This window comes from Protopterus annectens, chromosome 9.part0 (genome assembly GCF_019279795.1).
Source record: "Protopterus annectens isolate FY-2018-M chromosome 9.part0, PAN1.0, whole genome shotgun sequence".
Lineage (NCBI taxonomy): Eukaryota > Metazoa > Chordata > Ceratodontiformes > Protopteridae > Protopterus > Protopterus annectens.
The window spans coordinates 1,084,157,252-1,084,176,105 of NC_056743.1; the positions used below are offsets into that span (position 1 = coordinate 1,084,157,252).

At 39.4% G+C, this 18,854-nt stretch overlaps 1 protein-coding gene across 5 annotated transcripts in view; it reads right to left on the bottom strand.

Moving 5' to 3' along the window:
• The window catches only part of MAP3K12 (mitogen-activated protein kinase kinase kinase 12), a 1,100,073-nt gene that overhangs the window by 191,368 nt on the left and 889,851 nt on the right, over window positions 1-18,854 (bottom strand). For all 5 annotated transcript variants that reach the window (XM_044083918.1, XM_044083919.1, XM_044083920.1 and 2 more), the window contains one exon: window positions 7,348-7,457. In XM_044083918.1, coding sequence (XP_043939853.1) covers window positions 7,348-7,457 — 110 coding nt within the window. The remainder of the gene's footprint in view (window positions 1-7,347; window positions 7,458-18,854) is intronic.

Below are 18,854 nucleotides of genomic sequence, written 5' to 3' on the forward strand. Positions count from 1 at the left end.
AGATTTTCTTGATATTTCCAAAGCTTTTGACACACTATTACAAGAACAAATTGTACTGTGTCTGTAGAGATAAAATGTCAATTCTTATAGATTAACTTGGATTATTAAATGTCTGGAAGATCATAAACAATGCATTAAATACAATGATTTAAAATCAGGATGATTGCTAGTAGCAAGAGGTGTTCAAAGGTTGACTTTGGACCCAATACTAATATAATTTAACACTGTGTTTTGGGGACCATCTACCTGCAAGAAAATTTTGGGTGTATAAATACACTAATGACTATAAGACGGGACAGAAATAAATAATTCTAATGAAGTGAATTACTTAAATGGGTTCTTGGACATACTCCATGAAATGGTAGATAAAGTGAGTCTTAAAATCAATCATAATAAGTGTAAAGTAATACAATTTGGAGATAATCAGAAATTAAGTCTAATGTCTTAATAAGGGGGGAAAGAATTTGAAACTTTTAAGTAGATTAGGGATTTTGATAATTTTACATTTAAATTTCACATACAAGATGTTAAAGCAAATGGTTTAAGAAAGATGGGGTTAATGTTAAGTACAGTTGATATCAGAGAACCAGAGATCTTAAAAGTGATTTTTGTGGCTATAATAAAACTAATCATCGAGTATAATTTCATCTTTTGTTCCTTACAGTTCACTGATATTACATTGATTGAGCAGGTTCAAAAACATTTTACTAAAAGAGTAAGGTATGTTAAGAACCTTTTATATGAAGATAAATTTAACAACAGATGATGAAATGAGGGCTGAATTAGGTTTACATTTGAAATAATATACAAGAATAAGGTATGGGGGACCTATTTTAAACATAAATAAAGACAGAATTGTAAGAAGAGATAGCTATATTACTTGGTGTGTTCCGAAGTTGTGGAATGAACTTCAGTTGTGGGTTAGAGAATTTGACTCTTGGATGCATTTAAGAAGCAGCTTGATGATGACAATGAGGTTAATAAATATAAATATTTTATGAAGACTGCTACATTAAAGGTCTGAAGGACTGTTAGCAGCTTGGTAATAACTATGTAATTATGTATAATAACTTTTTATTTTTACTGTAGATGCTTCTTATGTATTCCCGGCTATACTCCAAGTCCTCTTTATTTACTGTCTTTCCCAAGCTAACTAGCAGGACAACTATTAACTACTTAACCTAAAATATTTTTCCATTTCTTAGTAAATTACTTCAGAACATATTGTGTACAACTTCACCTTCACAATTTCCTCCAACATACACAATTTTGCTTTTACTGACTATATAAAGCTATGCTACTGTCCAAATGAACATTGTTCCTGTCTTAGCCAATTCAGTCATATATTTTCCATACCATCATATGCATTAATCTTGTAACACAGTTTTATGTCATCTGTAAAGTGATAAAGTGGTCTTGTGTAACAATATTTTAAAAGGATGGACAGTCCCAACATTTTGGAAGAATGCGGTGGCAGCTGTTCTTCTTAAGGAGGGCAAAACCCCTTTAAATCCAACATCATATAGACCAGTTTCAATGCTGAACCATGATTATAAAACATTTAAGTCTGTGCTTGCTAAGATAATGGCTAAGGTTTACCAAAACTGACATATGTGGATCAATATAGTTTTGTAGAGGGTAGGCAAACATTTGACAGTATTAACAGAACAATGAGGGGAAACAGAGTGCAAGAAGACTCATTATTGTTCATTTGTCTTGATAGAGAGAAGGCATTCAGTTGATTTAACTCTACGAGTAGGACAATGGCAGCATTTACATTTCCCACTAGAATAATGGTATTAATTATGAAGATATATATATATATATATATATATATATATATATATATATATATATATATAGTAAGATGCAAGAATCAAAGTGGGTGGGTTCCTTTCTGACAAGCTATGTTTGAACAGAGGGACCAGGCAGGAGTGTCTTTCTTCTCCTTTATCTTTTACCTTACACTTAGCGCCACTGGCAAAGAAAGTAAGGGGTGCATAAATCTAAGAGTATAACTGAAATGATACTCAAAAAAAATCTGCCTTACTTGCAGATAACATTTTTTTGCATTTGATAAATTCAGGCAAGGATATTTCAGTATTGTGAAACATTCTGAGACAGTTTCAAATTATTTCAGGATATAATAAATGAAAATAAAACAGACTATAGCAATAAATTATGTTCTCACACACGGATTGGTTCAGCAATACTCATATTTATGGAGACATGATTAGATGATACATTTAGGTTTTTGGATTAAATAGGATTCTATTATGGCATCCAAGGATGTGTAGGAAGACACTACACAAACGATAATACAAAAATTGGAAGCTCTTGACTACAGAGATGGATAGTAAGACACAAGAAGTGAAAATGTTTCTAGTTCACTGGATATTGTATATAGATCAGGCATATTGTTATGAACCAGTGGAGAAGCTGTGGACCTTAATTAATAAAGAAGAGGTCAGGCATATGTTTATCAACCAGAAAAGAAGTTGTGGGCTGTAATTAATAAAGAATTGAAAGCATTTGTTTGGGAGGGGAAAAGGGCAAGAATTAAGTGGGATGAGTTGTTTATCCCCCTAGAACAAGGTGGTTTAGGATTATCAGATTTGAAGGGATAGCGCTACACAGTTAATGGCTCATATACGTTACACAACCAGTAGACTACAAATCAAAGTGGATAGAAATGATGCTGAAACAGAGGAGAAGTTCACAAGATAAGGAGAGAGCCAGATTTTGGATGCAGGCTCTTAATTAGAATAGCAATAACCATACAGAATATTATATTTACAAAGTAGTTAAAAATATTTTGAGAACTAAGCCACAACAGGAATGGATAAAAATATTTTGAGAACTAAGCCACAACAGGAATGGAGAAAGGAGATTTTACCAGTAGTCACATCTTTATAGACTGTTACATTGTAGGAAACACACTACTATGATTAAACAAAGCATAAAATGGTACTTAAGGGGAGACTTGATAAGGAATTTACAAGGGAACAGTAGAATGACATATGTATGGCTCCCAAGTATGCAACAAAGTTTAGAAGGTTTAGGATTTTTGCTTGGAAATTATCTGCATAGGTTTTTTCACACCCTAAGCAGGCTACAAGAATTTTTTTCTCAGGCAGATGGCAAATATTACAGCTGTGATGGGGAAAAAAAGAGTTAACTGGGAACATACGTTCTGGGAGTGTCATGAGTTGGCAGATTTTAAAAACTCCCTAAAGAGTACTCTGTTGGAAATGTGCAAATGGGTGTAATTAAGGAAATGATTCTTTTGAGTTGGGACACAGGATCTAAATTGCCTAGTCATAGCAAGGCCTTCTTAATTTTAATTCTGGTGGCTGCCACAAGAACAATTACTAGGAAGTGGAAATCAAATGTATCTGAAGTACTGAATAGTGTAACAGAGATAAAAGGGCTGGAAATGGGATCTTTAGAAAAGGAAAGAAGCAAATTACATAGAAAAATGTGGGGATTGTGGAAACAATACTTGCAGAATAATGTTCAAGAGTGAAGTTTAAAGGAAGGCAGGAATTGAGCAATTTATGTGATGTTGGACTGATGACAGTTATAAAAAAGAACATATGTGATGTATAATGTACGTAATTGTAAACATGTTAATATGGTTTGTTTTCTTTTATATTACTGTATGTTTGCATATGTCTTAAGTGATAATTTAATAAAGGTATTAAATTAAAAAAGCTACTTAAGGAAAAAGGAATGAGGGTGGCTGCAGCATCCTTTCAAAGGACCAAAGTATAGGGGAGTAGTGTCCTTTCTAGCAAGCATGTGTCCCCTTACAATACCAAATCAATGACAGATAAGTGGGGCTGTTGTGTGGGGAAAAAGGATTTCTCTAAGAAGAACAAAGTTTACAATTTTTAGTGCATGCTTTCCATCAGGATTGTCACACGATGTAAAGTTTAAAGGGACAGTGAATAAGCTAGTCACCTTTTAAGAAGGAGGTACTACCTTTGTGGGGTTCTGGAAAATAGTCACAAGTATCAGGAACGTGACAGTTGGCTGAACAGCAACTCAAGGTCTCAGACAAAGCAGACAGAAATATCTCCTTAGTACAGATCCTGAAGCAGCAGCCCTAGATGAAGCTTCTGCTGCATCAAAGAAGCACTTGACAGAATGGCAAGCCACCTGCGAGGATTCCCTTAACAAAGACAAGGCAGAAGTTTTCCACTCAGAACCTGGAAGGTCAGAAATACCTTAATTAGCCTTGGAGAGGAGGGCCACAACATTTCTGGTCATATGAGTTTGGTAATTAATAGCATGAAAGGCAACGGTGAGGGAAGAGTGGCAGAAGTATAGCCCTTCTTTCCCAGTCTTTCCATTGTCCTGTTTCCTTATCACAGGGAAGATGTTTAGTGGTGGGCAGTAACTTAGAAGACTTATTTGAAGCCCCAGAGACCACCAAAGGGTTAGCAAATGGGCACTTGTAAAGAGATTTGCAATCATCAGGTACTTTGTAGAAATGGTCAGTCTTCTTAGGAGCAGGCAGCTGAGAATCAGGAGCCTGAGATGCTGAAGAAAAGACATCCAGTAAAGCAGATAAAACTGGAGGGACAGCAGATGGCGAAGGAGACTCCATTTGTAGGAGCCCATAATATCTCTTTTGCACATCAGAAACTTGGGAGCAGTCCCACTTGAAGTACTTTCTCATCCTAGCAATAGTATCCCCAAAAGTAATCTTCTCAATAGGAGATTCTGGACTAGTAGATTCCCCTTCAGGAGAAGCATACTCTAGAGGTGATGGAATCTGGATGGAATAGGCCAAGGATTCCTCATCTGAGGAAACCTCTACATCAGAGGAATCCTGCTGCCTTGCCTTCTTGCGAGGAGAAGATGTCCAAGGAGGAGCAGGAACAGAGACCCCCAAGGGAGGCTTCAGAGCCATAACACCATTAAATAAGCCCTGGATGAAATTCTGCCACTCACTTTGAGGGTCCCTAGAAGAAGAAACATGCTTTGTCTTTTGATTTTTCTTTAATTGGAAGTCTGTCTGCCTTATGAAAAGTGGGAAGGGTCTTACGTCTGCCTACACTTGATAACTTTTGTCGGAACTTCCTCCCTCACCAGAATTTAAGGACCCCCCAGGCCCTTCAGTAATAAGTCTTGGTTCCCTCTGACCATCCAAAATGAATGTCTGCAATGCGTCCAAGGACATGCCTGTTACTGGATCCATGGTGGCCTCTGACACAGTCCCAACCGAAGAATCTAACCCCGGAACCAGGTGAACCTTTGGGCTTTCCTCAGCCAGAGATGTCTGATGTAGGAGGCACAGTGTAAGAGTCCGACCTTGGTTTTGGGCCTTTCTCTTTAATGGAGACTCAAGTTCCCTTCAAATGTCTTTCGCTAAAAGTTTGAGACGCTGATTTTCCAAATAAATTGCAAGAGAATACACATGACTACGTAAAGTCTTAGGCACAAAGGCCTGACAAATAATGCAAGTTTTTACATCATGAGTAGACCCTAAGCAAAACAAGCACTGCTTGTGACTCTATGTGGAATTTGTCTCCCACAGTGGCACTTACCTTTTCTGGATGACATGTAAAACCTCACAGCAAAAAGCAGCAGTAAATAAAAAAAAGAAAACCCCAACAGGGTACTTATCTGAATGGCTTGATACACCAGCAAACAACTGAGGAGAGCAGAGAGAAGATCAAAAATGGCATTTGGACTGGCGGCAGAGAAGTTCAGAGGGTGGTATGTCCAGACGTCACTTTTACGCCCTGCACACGTGAAGAGCATACGTGCGACATATGGTATACCTTAGGTAGTTAAAGGCTTTAGTACACTGGCTGAACATTGGGCCACCCTAGGCAGGGAATCCCTCATATTAAGAATGCTGTAACAGCAGAATAGAAGGACATTGTGAGAGTTGGCTGAAAAGCAGCTCAAGGTCTCAGATAAAGCAGATACATGGGGATCTCTGCAAGGATCATTAAAAGAGGTGCCTCATCCCAACTATTTCTCGCAGAAAATAGGACAAGTTCTAGGTCTGATAAAATAAGTAATTCAACACAACATGCATATTTGATAGCAGCAGTTTTTACAAGTGTCATTGTTATAGCTGATTACACATCTTTGAGGTCATTTACAAACTAATGTGTGCTTTAATTCAGAGCATTACTGGAGATTTCCTTTACAAAAATAGGAGCTATATGCCCATCAGCATGGCACACAAGCATAAAACCCTAATTATGACATAGCTAACCTTAATTCAAACAGTGCTAAGGTGCTAGAGGAGCCAGGTAGGGTATGGTGGGACTGAATGACCAACCTGGGAAAGACGAGTCCCATGTCTACTGATCTGCCGCAGGCAATGCAATGGTGGAAGACTGGGTGATGTGTGTTTAGCACTACTACTATGCCAGTGATGGTAACTACACACACACTTGCATGCACACCACACACATATACACACACAGACGGCAGAGTAGCTCCTTCCAGGATAAAACTGGAAAGTCAGCTAAATGCAGGTGATTTGACAGATGAAAGTGAAATGCAGGGGATTAGATGCAAGACAGACAACAAGTTACACAAGAAATTTGTTTTTTAAAAGAGTCTTTCAAAGATGCAGTTTTCGCAATTCTCTGGGGATACCAAAAGATGCTTCAAGTGAGACTGTGACAACAGATGTTGGAAAGAATTTTGCCAAGCTGCATTCCACACCTGAGAACTCCAGTCAGAGATCCAGTTATGACTGCAAAGGAGGTGTTTAGGAATTATTACAAGTGCGTATATAATGCAGACACTAAATGTGGGGGGAATATGAGAAAGAATACAGGAATATTTGTTGTATGCAATGATGCCAAAGTTTATAGTAGACCAGGCAAGTGAACCGATGATCTCTCAAACTGCTAAGGAAGTATGGGAAGTTATGAAGGGATGAGTACAAAGTGAACTTCAGGCAATGATACCTTATTGTCAGAAATACGAAGGCAAAATAAAGATGAGGTGGTCCTCATCTCTATATCATGACAGTGTTCAGTGAAGTTCCTAGCATGGCAGTTATACCTAAGTCATGGAAAAATTACATCTCTATGCAAAGTCTGTAAGATCAGGGACTCCTATATGTAAAGAGGAGTTCTGAGCCACATACTTCTGTCCAAGTTTTTCCACAGGAAAAGATAACAGGTAGACTTGACTTCAAGGTCTCACAAAACACAACTATGGTCCTGTCCTAGGTCTACAAGTATGATTTTGAGTTATAAAAAGGATGGATAAAGACAGGACTAAAGGTCCCATTAGAAAATTTAAAAAAAATGCAGCAGCCCTGAAAAGGAGTGACTAGAGTGTGAATTTGGCCAAAACCTAGCTTACCTAAGTTCTTCTCGCCGCCTTGTAATCAGCTCCTCTTCCAGACGATGCAGGCAAGTTCCTTCTGATTTAATCTTCTCAAAATGCTCCTTTACTTCTTCTCGCCACTCTGCCTAAACAAAGATGAATAAGAAAGTTAATGCATAAAGCCTTTAGGGCATGCTTCAATGCAATGCATAGCTCAGACAAACCTGTACCACAGATAACCACAATCATCTTCTTCTTCTTCTTCTTTCGGCTTTTCCCGGTTAGGGGTCGCCACAGTGGATCACCTGTCCGCTCATGATTGGCAGTGGAGTTTTACAGTGTCGAGTTAAAAAAAAGAACACTGGTGAAGCTCTCAATGAAGAATAAAAGAAGCCAGAATTTGCACTGTAAGCAATGCATGACTATCAGAAGTTACGGTGCCAAGGTCAAGATGGACTAAAAGTTTACCACTACATTGTTGACTAACAACTATAAGCTGACAGCTGGAAAACCAATTGCAGAGGGCAGGTCTCACTCTTTACAGAAAAAATATTCTATCTGCAAGGTCCAGGGTTCCAAAAATGCACACGTGAAAACAGTAGCCTATATTTTTTGTCTATTTTACCACTACTAGTTAGCCATATAATGATATTTAATTGATTAATTAATTTATTTATTTATATACAGTTTATATACAGTTTGGCAAATGGCTAAGTGAACTGGTCCATAAACCCTTTTTAGCCATAACCTAGGCAGTAAACAAGAATACAGAATAAGTAATCTGAATTTAACAAAATGATCAAAGAAAAAATACAAATTTTAATGTAGAATGACATACAGATGAAATACTAAAATAATACAATTTTAACATCAGTCAAACAAACACAATTACAGTATAAGAGACGTCACACTATGAATTTATAAGCGAAGAAAGAGAAGATATACATGACCCTACAGATGGATGAGTCTGAATATTATAACAAATAAAAAAGCATAGTCCCTCAACCTTCATACCTGGTATATACAGTAATTCACTATCTATAACTGACAGGAGCCCAAGTTAACTACATACATTATGCTTAATAGAGTGAAAACATTCTTTGGAATTACCTGAACTTCGGGGGGGGGGGGGGGTTAAGGAAATATAAAACTGAATGCATATTGCATTTTAAAGGTACCTTATTTAACCATTGTCCTCAAACCATGTACAAGTAGTGTCTTTGTGGATGCATTCTGAAAGTAAAGTCTTGAATTCTTGTCGTGAGCTTTGGCTTTTTATTTTAGATAGAAGTTTATTCTATAGTGCTGGTCCGATTCTGGAAAAGCACACTCTAAAAAAGACAGTTTTGAAAGGAGGCCAGATTAAGGAGATGCGATTGTCTTGGCTATTACACAGTAGATACATTTACTCTCTAGCAGACAGATTTCTTTTCAAAAGAGGGCAGTAACCATCCTTCAGTTTTTTTTATATATCAGGCGAGTACCAAGCTGACCCTTTTGTTAGTGGTAACCAATACAAGAAGGTTGCAGTGATGCAAATACAAGTCTGCAAGTACAGCAAATCTGAAGACTTTGTTTGTGGCAGTCTGAAGCCCAAGAGTGTTATGGGCTGAGTAAAAAAACATTCCAGATAGAACATATTCAAGTTTAGGGAGGAGGACAATTTTAGTGATTCTATATCAGTTTCATTTGGGAGAGTGCCTTTTTAACTATGTTGTCACTGTGTATGAAGAAAGAGAGGGATGGATTAAGAGTAAGCCTTAGGTATTTGTACACTGAAACATGAGAAAAATGTTGTAATTATCAGTAATGGTTACAGTTTGCAAATGTGGTAATTTGTTGTCGAGGCAAATAGTGTAATATTAGTTTTTTTTAATTTTTTTGTGGTTAATTAGAACTTTGTTGGAGATAAAACAACTGATGGGATAAAGAAGGGTAGCGTAACCACAAGTAAGAAACAAATGCAGAGTGTTATGTTATCAGTATCACAATATGAGCCTAAAATCAAGGTGTCGCTTTTGTGCAAGTACAGGCAGTTACATGTTCTTCTTTTTCAAAACTTCACATGCAATCAATCAAGTCTAAGGCTACTGCTGACAAGGGTTTAGGAACAAGTTCCACTCACTACAGTTTAGTTAGGGGCTCAGAATATCATGGAACACTTTCCTGAATTGCTGCCTGGATTCAGTGTCTCTCTTGCAGTGCTGCTAGCTAGAAGCACGTAAATGTGTACACTGGCAAGTAAAAAAATGGAAGGAGTTAGCAGGAACTGGGCATGATGTATAATTAATAAATATGAATATATACTGACACGTCTGAATGACATTTGACACCTTACTGTTATACTACTGTAGTGCAATCTCAGTTCTGTACCATCAATATAACAATACAACTACAGTAATCACAGGTCACACTTCTCAGCAGCAATAAACTCCAGCTTACGGTAAGCAAGCTATGCATAAGCAGTCACTGATAAGGTCATGTTTCTGCCTTGCCATGGAGTAATTACAAATCTTTTAAAGTTCTTTGCTGCAGAACTACAAATTAGTTCAACAGTCTTAATGTCAACACTGCTAATAGTCTGACCTTTCCCACTGAATTTTTTCTCTGCCCTGAAAAACTAAGATATTAAAGCATAAAGACATCAGTCCTATGGCTTGGAGAAAAAAGAAGCCAGCTTTCACTAACACTCTCAATTAGTGGGGGTGCATGCCCTCATAGCTTCTCACTTTATCAGGGGGATAGTAAGCCTTTTGTCCTTCACTGACACTGTGAGGAGAAATGCCAGTAAGGTCACACTTTGGGTGCATAAAAATAAACAGAACAAGTTACAACAGGAATATAATACTGCAAAAAAGTCTTCTATTCAACTTAGCTCCACTGCTTTGTCACTAACATTACAAACATCTGTACCTCCCCAATTTAAACTGATGCTATTAATACGGTAAAGGCAGTGTGACAGAAAAGTGGGTAATGTTAGTGGCAAGCAGTAATGGAGTGTAGCTGCTACTGTTTTACCCAACAATCAAATCTAAAACTCCCTTTCATTCAATGAATATGGGTCATCTTACAGAACTGGGTCTTCCAACCCAGCACCTACAAAATTACACACCACCTACGAGTACCAGAAAGATAATTTGTTTACTACAGCTGCTCACACAGCACAGGCAAGTCCAAGACTCACATGAGAACTCCAGTGATTCCATCATAAAGGCAGAGGCAGGAAGGAGGGTGCAGTGTCTATTTCACTGTCTTCCTATTCATAATATAAATATCTCTAAAATCAGTATGTCTAACTGAGCTACTTTTGTACTCTGTTTTGGTTAAAGAGACTTCATACAAAAAGTGGAAGTTATGTTATTTCATTTTTACACCATTATTCTCATCTTTAAATGTTGGTTAGGCTGAAGTTAATGACAGGGAAGAGAGAAGATAATGTGTCCCTACTTTTAAGCACCCATCTTCCAAGTAAAAACTACTTAGGCACAACAATACATCTTAAAAACTATATACCATAAACTGTACACATTTAGTTCCAAAACAGTCCCAGCATTGCTGAAGTGTAAGAATCCACTCACTACAAGACTTTCGACTTTTCCCGGTTAGGGGTCGCCACAGTGGTACTCCGGTCTGCTCATGATTGACAGTGGATTTTTATGGAGCCAAGTTGTCAGCCCGATGCCCAACCTTCAATGAAGGAATGCCCATTCACGCTTGCACCTACCTGCATATCTTTAACGTCACTCGACCACGGGGAGGACATGCAGACTCCACACAGAAGGTGCTCCAGCTGAGAATCGAATGGGAGAACCTCTTGCTGTGAGGTGACAACGCTAACCGCTGCACCACCGCGGCTTCTATACCCCTGAAAAATGAGGCTCTAACGTAAGCAGCTCAGTGAAGCAAAAAAAAAAAAATGCAATTCATCTGGATAAGATATGCATAATTACAACTACACCCTCCTTACCTGGACCAAAAAAGATGAATGAATGGTCTTTTTTTGCAGTTAAAATCTGAGCTGATGGTGCATGACAAGGATATGAATGGGTTTCTGCTTCTTAGATTCTGTCCCTGGAAAGTGAATGGACTGGTTTACGGACAATTCTAAGATATTACTTGAGAGGACATGTGGATTAGTCCTATGGGAGCGAGGGACTGAAAAAAGACACTACAATCAGGACCCAAAACTCCTAAATCCTCTAGATGAAAAAAGTGGATGCCCAGCGTAATGTCCTCCACAAAAAAGACCATGTCCACCAAACCAGCTAGATGACAGCATAGTGTCCTCCAAAAAAAAAAAACATGTCCACCAAACCACACAGATGAAACAGAGGGCAGGCAATTTTTTTTTCAGTTATGAATTTCAAGATCCAATGAAATAATAAGTGCTTTTAAAGGTAGGTGAAGATGCATAATCCTCTTAAGGATCTAACTGACAAACCTCTGTTAGGACAGTGTTTAACATCTAAGACATCATAACATGTTCACACAGCAGAAAAATGCACCATAACCATGGAATGACTAAGACTGAACTCAAACAAGTGTTTGAAATAAATAAAAATTACCTGAAAAATTTATCAGATGATGTGAGGAAGGTATTTCTCCCAAAAGGAGAACCTCTTCCACTTGGAAGAATGTGCCTTGTAAATGGAATGCTTACTGATACTTTCTGTGACCTCCAAAGTTTTCACCAGGATATCCAGCAGGATTCAAGAGATCAACAGGAGTAGCCAAGTCCAAAGCTAGAGTTTGCTGTCACCTCAAATGGTAGGGACTGTTCTTGGTCATAATAGGTGGACCCCTGCACTGGCAGCTTGAAACTACACCTGTTTTAGCCACCAAGGGTGATGTTAATGAGTTTTCTGAATATGGTCAGGCATGGAAGCTGAGAGAAAAAAGTAGGGTAGCAAAGCTTACAAGAATCTTCCACACCATGGGAGACATAAGGTGTCCACTGCCAACCTGCCCATGCTCTGTTGCATTAAACAGGATTGAGGGACCATTGCGTTCTCCTCCATTATGAGCAGATTGACATTTGAATTGCCTCACTTCCCAGATTTCCTTACCAAGCAGGTCTCCTTTACCCTCAGTCCTAAAACAGAGGAAAAGCTGCAGCTAAGGAAGTCAGAAAACACTTATCTACCCCAGGATGTAAATGGCTTCAGTATGACTCGCATCATTTCACTACACAGGGGGTACAAATGCATGCTTCCCTGTCCATTCATACACCAAATCAGGACCTGGCTGCTTGATCACAGAAAGAAGCTCTTACTTCTCAGCTCCCATTCTACAGTTAAAAGGGAATGCAGTACTGCTCTCAACACGAACAGACTTATGTGTCCCCAATCTCAAAAGACCACTTTGTTTGGTAGCTGGAAGACCCTTAGTAGGCTCTGCACCTAACAGACAATGCATCTGTAGGTATTGGCTGCAGGAAGGAAATCGCTTAATGAGAATGAGGATAATTGTCATCAATTCCATATCCAGCAACCGAGGACAAACATCTGAAAAACAGCTACCAAATGAAAGGAGATGAAAAAGTGAACTGCCGTCACAAAAACCAAACAAAATGTTCACTTTGGAGACCAAATAAGGGTATGAGACCCAAGCTGTACAAATCCAGATGGAAGTCAATATAATAGTTGAAATAATTCAAAAATGGAAGTAGAATGTAGAAAAACAGCTGTCAGGATATGACAGTTCTCCAAACACTGTTACCTCTTTACCCACTGAAGAAGCCCCATGCATAGGTACATGATAAACGCAATGAAGATGGTATTCGCCATTATATACAAGAAGCACATAAATGCTCAAACCTTGACCAGTCTCTGCATCCTTTCTAATAACACAAAAGCCATGACTTTCTGGGCATTCCTGTGATTCAGAAAAGAACACTGAAGATTGTCCAGCTCTGGCCAATAAAAAGAATCCTCTGTGCTGGGACCAGAGGATTTCTCCCAGCTTTTGGTTACTTCTGTGGCATGCAACAACATAAGGACCCTGGAAGAGGTATGTACAGTACTTTGCATAGAACAATCATGAATCTTGTTTGTTTGCAACAATGAGTGAAAAAAATGCAGAGGCTTGAAAATGAAAAAGCCACAAGTTTTGTTAGATTGATGGGATAATGACCAAGAGGAAAATAAAAGAGCTTACAAGACATTTCTACTTAATGTCTTGAAAATATCTTTTATGCATCCTCCAGTCAGTTTCTTGTTACGATTTTCAGTGAACTCTTTATGTTTTACTAACTGCAGCACATTAATTAAAAGGCATAAAAGGAATAGTTTAATCATCATCATGCTTGTAAACTGTTCTCTGTTGGTAAAAGTTGTATTGGTAGCAACTTGAGCTGGGAAGGCCACTCTCCTGAATCTCAAGCAACAATCTTCAACTCATTCTCTGGAATCTCTCAGCATCCTCAGTTGTTGTTGTGTCTTTCGGCTTTTTCCGTTTAGGGGTCGCCCCAGCGGAACTACGGTCCACTAATAACTGGCAGTAGATTGTTACGTGCCGAGTTGCCAGCCCTGACGCACAACCTTCAATGAAGATATGCCCATTCACGCATGTCTCCACACAGAAGACTCTTTAGCTGAGAATCGAATAGGACAACGTCTTACTGTGAGGCGACAATGCTACCGCAGCACCACCGCCGCAGTTCACAGTCAAGCTGAGAAATAACATTTTTCTAACATGTCCTTGTCTACCCTGGGGCCTCCTTTCCAGTGGTTTGTGTCTAGTACATCTCCCATGGAAAGTGCCCAGGAGACATTCTCACAAAGTGCCTAAACATGGCAGAGTTACAACTGTACTCAGAGGTCCTCCTGTTTTGCCTGTATCCTCACTCTGTCATAAAGAATGTGATCAGATACCTTGAGCAGGAACTTAATTTTTGCTATTTATAACCAAGCTATCATTCTTTGAATCATTACCCAAAGCTCAAGACCGTAGGCCAGGATTGAGATGTAGACTGACTGGTAAATGTCAGTGGCACAATCAGTTAACTCTCTTATCTTGCAGAGATACTGAAAGGGTAATGGGAATTCATCAATACTGTCTGCATGAGTTATATGACCATCTGCACCAGAATGTGTTATGTGAAATGTTGCAGTGCTGCAGCAGTACAGGGTCCCAGAGCTGCTGCTGCTGCTGCTGCTTGCTGTATAATCCTTGTATTTGAGGAATGACAGTTGTGTCCACACTCTTATTGTGAAGCCATATACATTTGGGGTAGGCATAAGACTTCACCAAGGGTGAACCTTGTCTTGCCCTGCCTCTTGTCTGTGATTTTCATGAAGAGGATATAAAGGTGAAGCCAAGGTCTGGAGATGATCCACTTTGGGGATGTGAGAGTTGCAGCTTTCTTGTCTACAGATGACACTGATTTTTAGTATCAAATGACTGTGACATTCAGCATGCAGTGGAGCAATCCACAGTGGAAAGGATGAAAATCAGCATCTCAGAATCAGAGATTATGTCTCTCTCTTCCAGAAAACAGTAGATTGCTCTATCCCAATGAGGGTCAGCAATTACCTCAGGTGGAGATCTTGGAGTCTTATTCCCAAATAAGGGTAAAGGAATTCAGAAGTCTGACCGTCAGTGTAGTTGCAGTATTACTGCAGGCAATGCACTAGACTGTGTTGGTGAAGTGAGTGCTATGCCACTGGAACAATCATTTTGCAGTGAAATGGCTTATATGTGTTACTACTATAGTAACAGGTGTAACTCTGACAGTCACCTTGCCTTTCTGCCAATGTCAGCCTTACAGTAAACAAGAAGAATGTAGAAGGTTGTGTGGACATTGCTCACAGATGGAAATGCAATTGCCTTGCTCTGGCATCAAGGTCTATTTCCTAAGGGTGTGTTCCCACACACACAGGTTCAGTCATATCCTGCCAACCAGCAGATAGTGCTTTGACATCTAACACTGAGGGGACAATCTCAGGCCCATAGGTTCTGCAAAATGGGGTGAGCCCCTCAGTTCTCACTAGTTCAGGTTAGCCTCAGGGGGAGGCTATAGGAGAAGCCACTTCAGGCTAAACTTCTACCATAGAGATATCATCACCTAGTGACTGAAGACTCTAGCCTAACTTGAAATGGAAATTCTCCTGTCTGCACATGTGCATGGGAAGTAGTGGTCAAACCCTTGAACTTACTCCCAGTGGTGGTTGCTGGGGAAGCATCTCTCTTTGTAAACTGTAAATCATCAGCTAATGAATGGCACATGGAGAATCTGAAAAGGGTAAAAGGGGTAGAGGGTGATTTTCACCAGATAGTGCTATACTTCAGGGTTATGCCAGATCTGTCCCTTTCCTTACCCCTTCACTCTTTCTGCCAGGGATGACACTGCCCCCCCTGATAATCCCTGTGCTGACTTCCCTTCTTCACTGCCAAACTCTGTCCACAAGGTTCTCACTTATTGTTCTCTGGAAAACAGACTAAAACACTGGCACTTATGGTACTCTTTCCCCGGGTAATACAGAGAGCACTGCTGCAGGTCCTGGTTGGTGATATCTTTGGCTTAGAACAAGTCCCACAGTCTGCAACACCTTCATGGTTTGTCAGATAAAACTTCTAAGGCTTTGTCAAGATGGCAATAGGGTTTTCTCCTCTGCCACTTTGTGCCTTTGGCCCTTGAATTATCACTCTAACCTATTCTATTTCCAGTCTTCAGTGTGGATCATAAAATAGCATCACATGTAGAACATGGAGTTCATGAAGATGAAAAGATAGGTTACCAGTGGGTTACCACATGGGTCAGGACTGCATGAATAAAGGAGCTTAGAGTAATGTGATATTAAAAGAATAAAGATAAATAATCAGTATAACAGGGCAGCACTGAAAGCACATGGGATGATGGGGTGCATAGGGAGAAGCACTGACTAGAAAATAATGTTCTTTAGTATTCTTTAATATACACATTTGAAAAGCCATCTAGAAAATCTGAAAAAAAAATTTGAACAAAATATACAGGTTTGCAAACAAGACCCTGAAAGAGGCTGAGAAGGTGATAACCCTCACCTCCAAACTGTGAAGACTTGAAGGAAACAGTATCAAGCAAGAAGTATAGAACTTTAATACAACAAAGAACAGTGGGATACAACAAAATATGTTTTTGCAAATGTTGGCCACAAATGGGGCTTTAACTTGACAAATCTTCCCGGCACCAGCTAAAGTAATGGCTTCCCACAGTGTAATCCCTAAAAGGCCAGAACAAGAATACACACACACACACACACACACACACACACACACACACACACACACACACACACACACACACACACACACACACACACACACACACACACACACACACACACACACACCACAAACAGAGGAAAAGATTCACATTATTAGCAAATTCCATCATGGACAACCCAGTGTAAAGAATAGGATCTGGTAGCTGTATAATAAAAAGTGGTACCATCAGGACAAGAAGACAGCACAGCATAACTAAGGCGCAGAAGGATGTAGAGTTCTTTTTAAATAGTGAGCTGGTTGAGCAGTCCTTGTTCTGCGACAAGAGCTAGGATGGACACTTCTGCTGGCATAAGCACTGTAATTCAATCCAATCTCTGCTAATGGAAGCTCTGCGCACAGGAAACCTAATCAGTGTAATGGATAATTCTTTAGCTAAAAGGGTCACCTACCCTCCCCATCTTGAACACATTAAACTGATCAATTCTTTGATGCAGAAGTACAACAAACGTCACAAAATATCTCAGCCTGTCTCTCAAGGAGTCAGGCAGGCTCCAGACGCAGCTGCACTAACAGTTTCATTTTGTAGATGATGCAGAATAGAGAGGGTGGCTTCATGCAGTCCACAGACTCTGACACTATGCAGTCTACTATCATAATTCTTCTTCCTAGCTGCACTTCCATCAATTGAAAGTAATACAACTCTAGGTGATAATATACAAGACCCACTTATAGAGCTGGAATCCCATGGCACTGTTGAAAATTATTTCTTCTCCATCCATTTCATACTTTTAGTATAGTCTGATGACTAACACTTTCATGAGGACTTCTGACATCTTGCAGATCTGGGTTCAGCATCAGTATTTTCATATGTGTACTATGCAGCTGTAAGTAAACCTTTAAAACACATCACAGCTAGCAGGTCAGATGAAAACAGGCATATTCTGTGTGGCTTAAAAAAGATTAGACAAACTTAAAGGTACATAATATACAAATATGACCAAACGTCATGCTTTGAGCTCTACTACTAATGTTTTGTAACCTACTTTTGTAATCTGCATATGCAAGCCAAATAGTGTAACTTAAGAACTCCATAACATCCGAGATGTTGTCGCCCATGTAGCATCATTTGACATTTGTAGCAGTTGTTTCTAAGGCACTGATTACTAACCCAGCTGAAAATCAAAAGCCTTACTAGAGTCATGAATACTTAATTAGATTTGTAATCACTGGTGCTGCATCCAAAAACATAACAGCATTTTTAAATTGGTACAGCAATGTAGAATCTTGTCATACTAAAACAGTAGCTCGCTGCCTGTTCCCAATAATAAACACTGCAGTGAAAACACTGACAGTTTTAAGTCCTACTTCTAGAAAATTCAGGGTGTCCCAGAAGAAGACTTGTATTAACTCATATATTTATTATCAAACTTTATTCTTTTCTTGTTTGTGATAAACCTGAGATCAGTCTACTATACAAGAGGCTTTCTGAAACACTTACTATCCTGTACCGATAACCCTTGTCCTGACTTGCAAACCAAAGTATTCCCCTATCTGTGACAAGTGAAAGTCCTTGAAGCTAAGGACAAATATTAAGTAAACTTATTTCTAATTCAAACAGCCAGTATTCAATTGTAGTGACATGTAGTCCATGAGACCATTAAAGAGCCTAGCTCAATTCCAATTGTCCCAAATCACTGACACTGGCATAGGAAGCAGTTCATTCGCAAGTCAGAGTTTCAGTCCTCTTGTGTTTTTTTTTTTTGGTGGGGGGGGCAAGTGTGATGCCTCTAATGGCAACTTCAATTGTTTTTCTGATGGACCTTATGGAAAAATAGAGGTCTTCCTGCACTGAACAAAACCTTGACTGTAGCTCCAGAGACCTGGGTTCAATCAATTGGCCTGGATGCTGAGGAAGCTTGTTATGGAGGGATGGTAGTGTGCAGCCAGTGCAGGCTTCCACCTCTCAGGGGGGAGAGAAGTGGCTTGGACCTGATGCTTCAGCACTACCTGGTAAATAGCCAAGCAGTGACTTGAGAGTGGAAATGCACTAAACAATCTGCTAAAAAGGGAGCTGTACTGTAGGTGCACCATAGATGTACAGAAGGATATACCCAGATTGGTACAGAAATGTCATTTCAATCCTTACCTCAGCAAACCTCTTGCTGGCCAATAGAGTGCAGCGACAGCAAGGACCACAAAACTCAATAATGGTTTTCCAGCATCTGTCTCTTCCCTCCCATTGCTAGCTGAGAGAAATAGAAGGCTTTCCCCATGTACACCCCTGCTAATGTATGCTACCCCTAACTCTAATTCTGACCCCAATCCTATACCTTACTTTA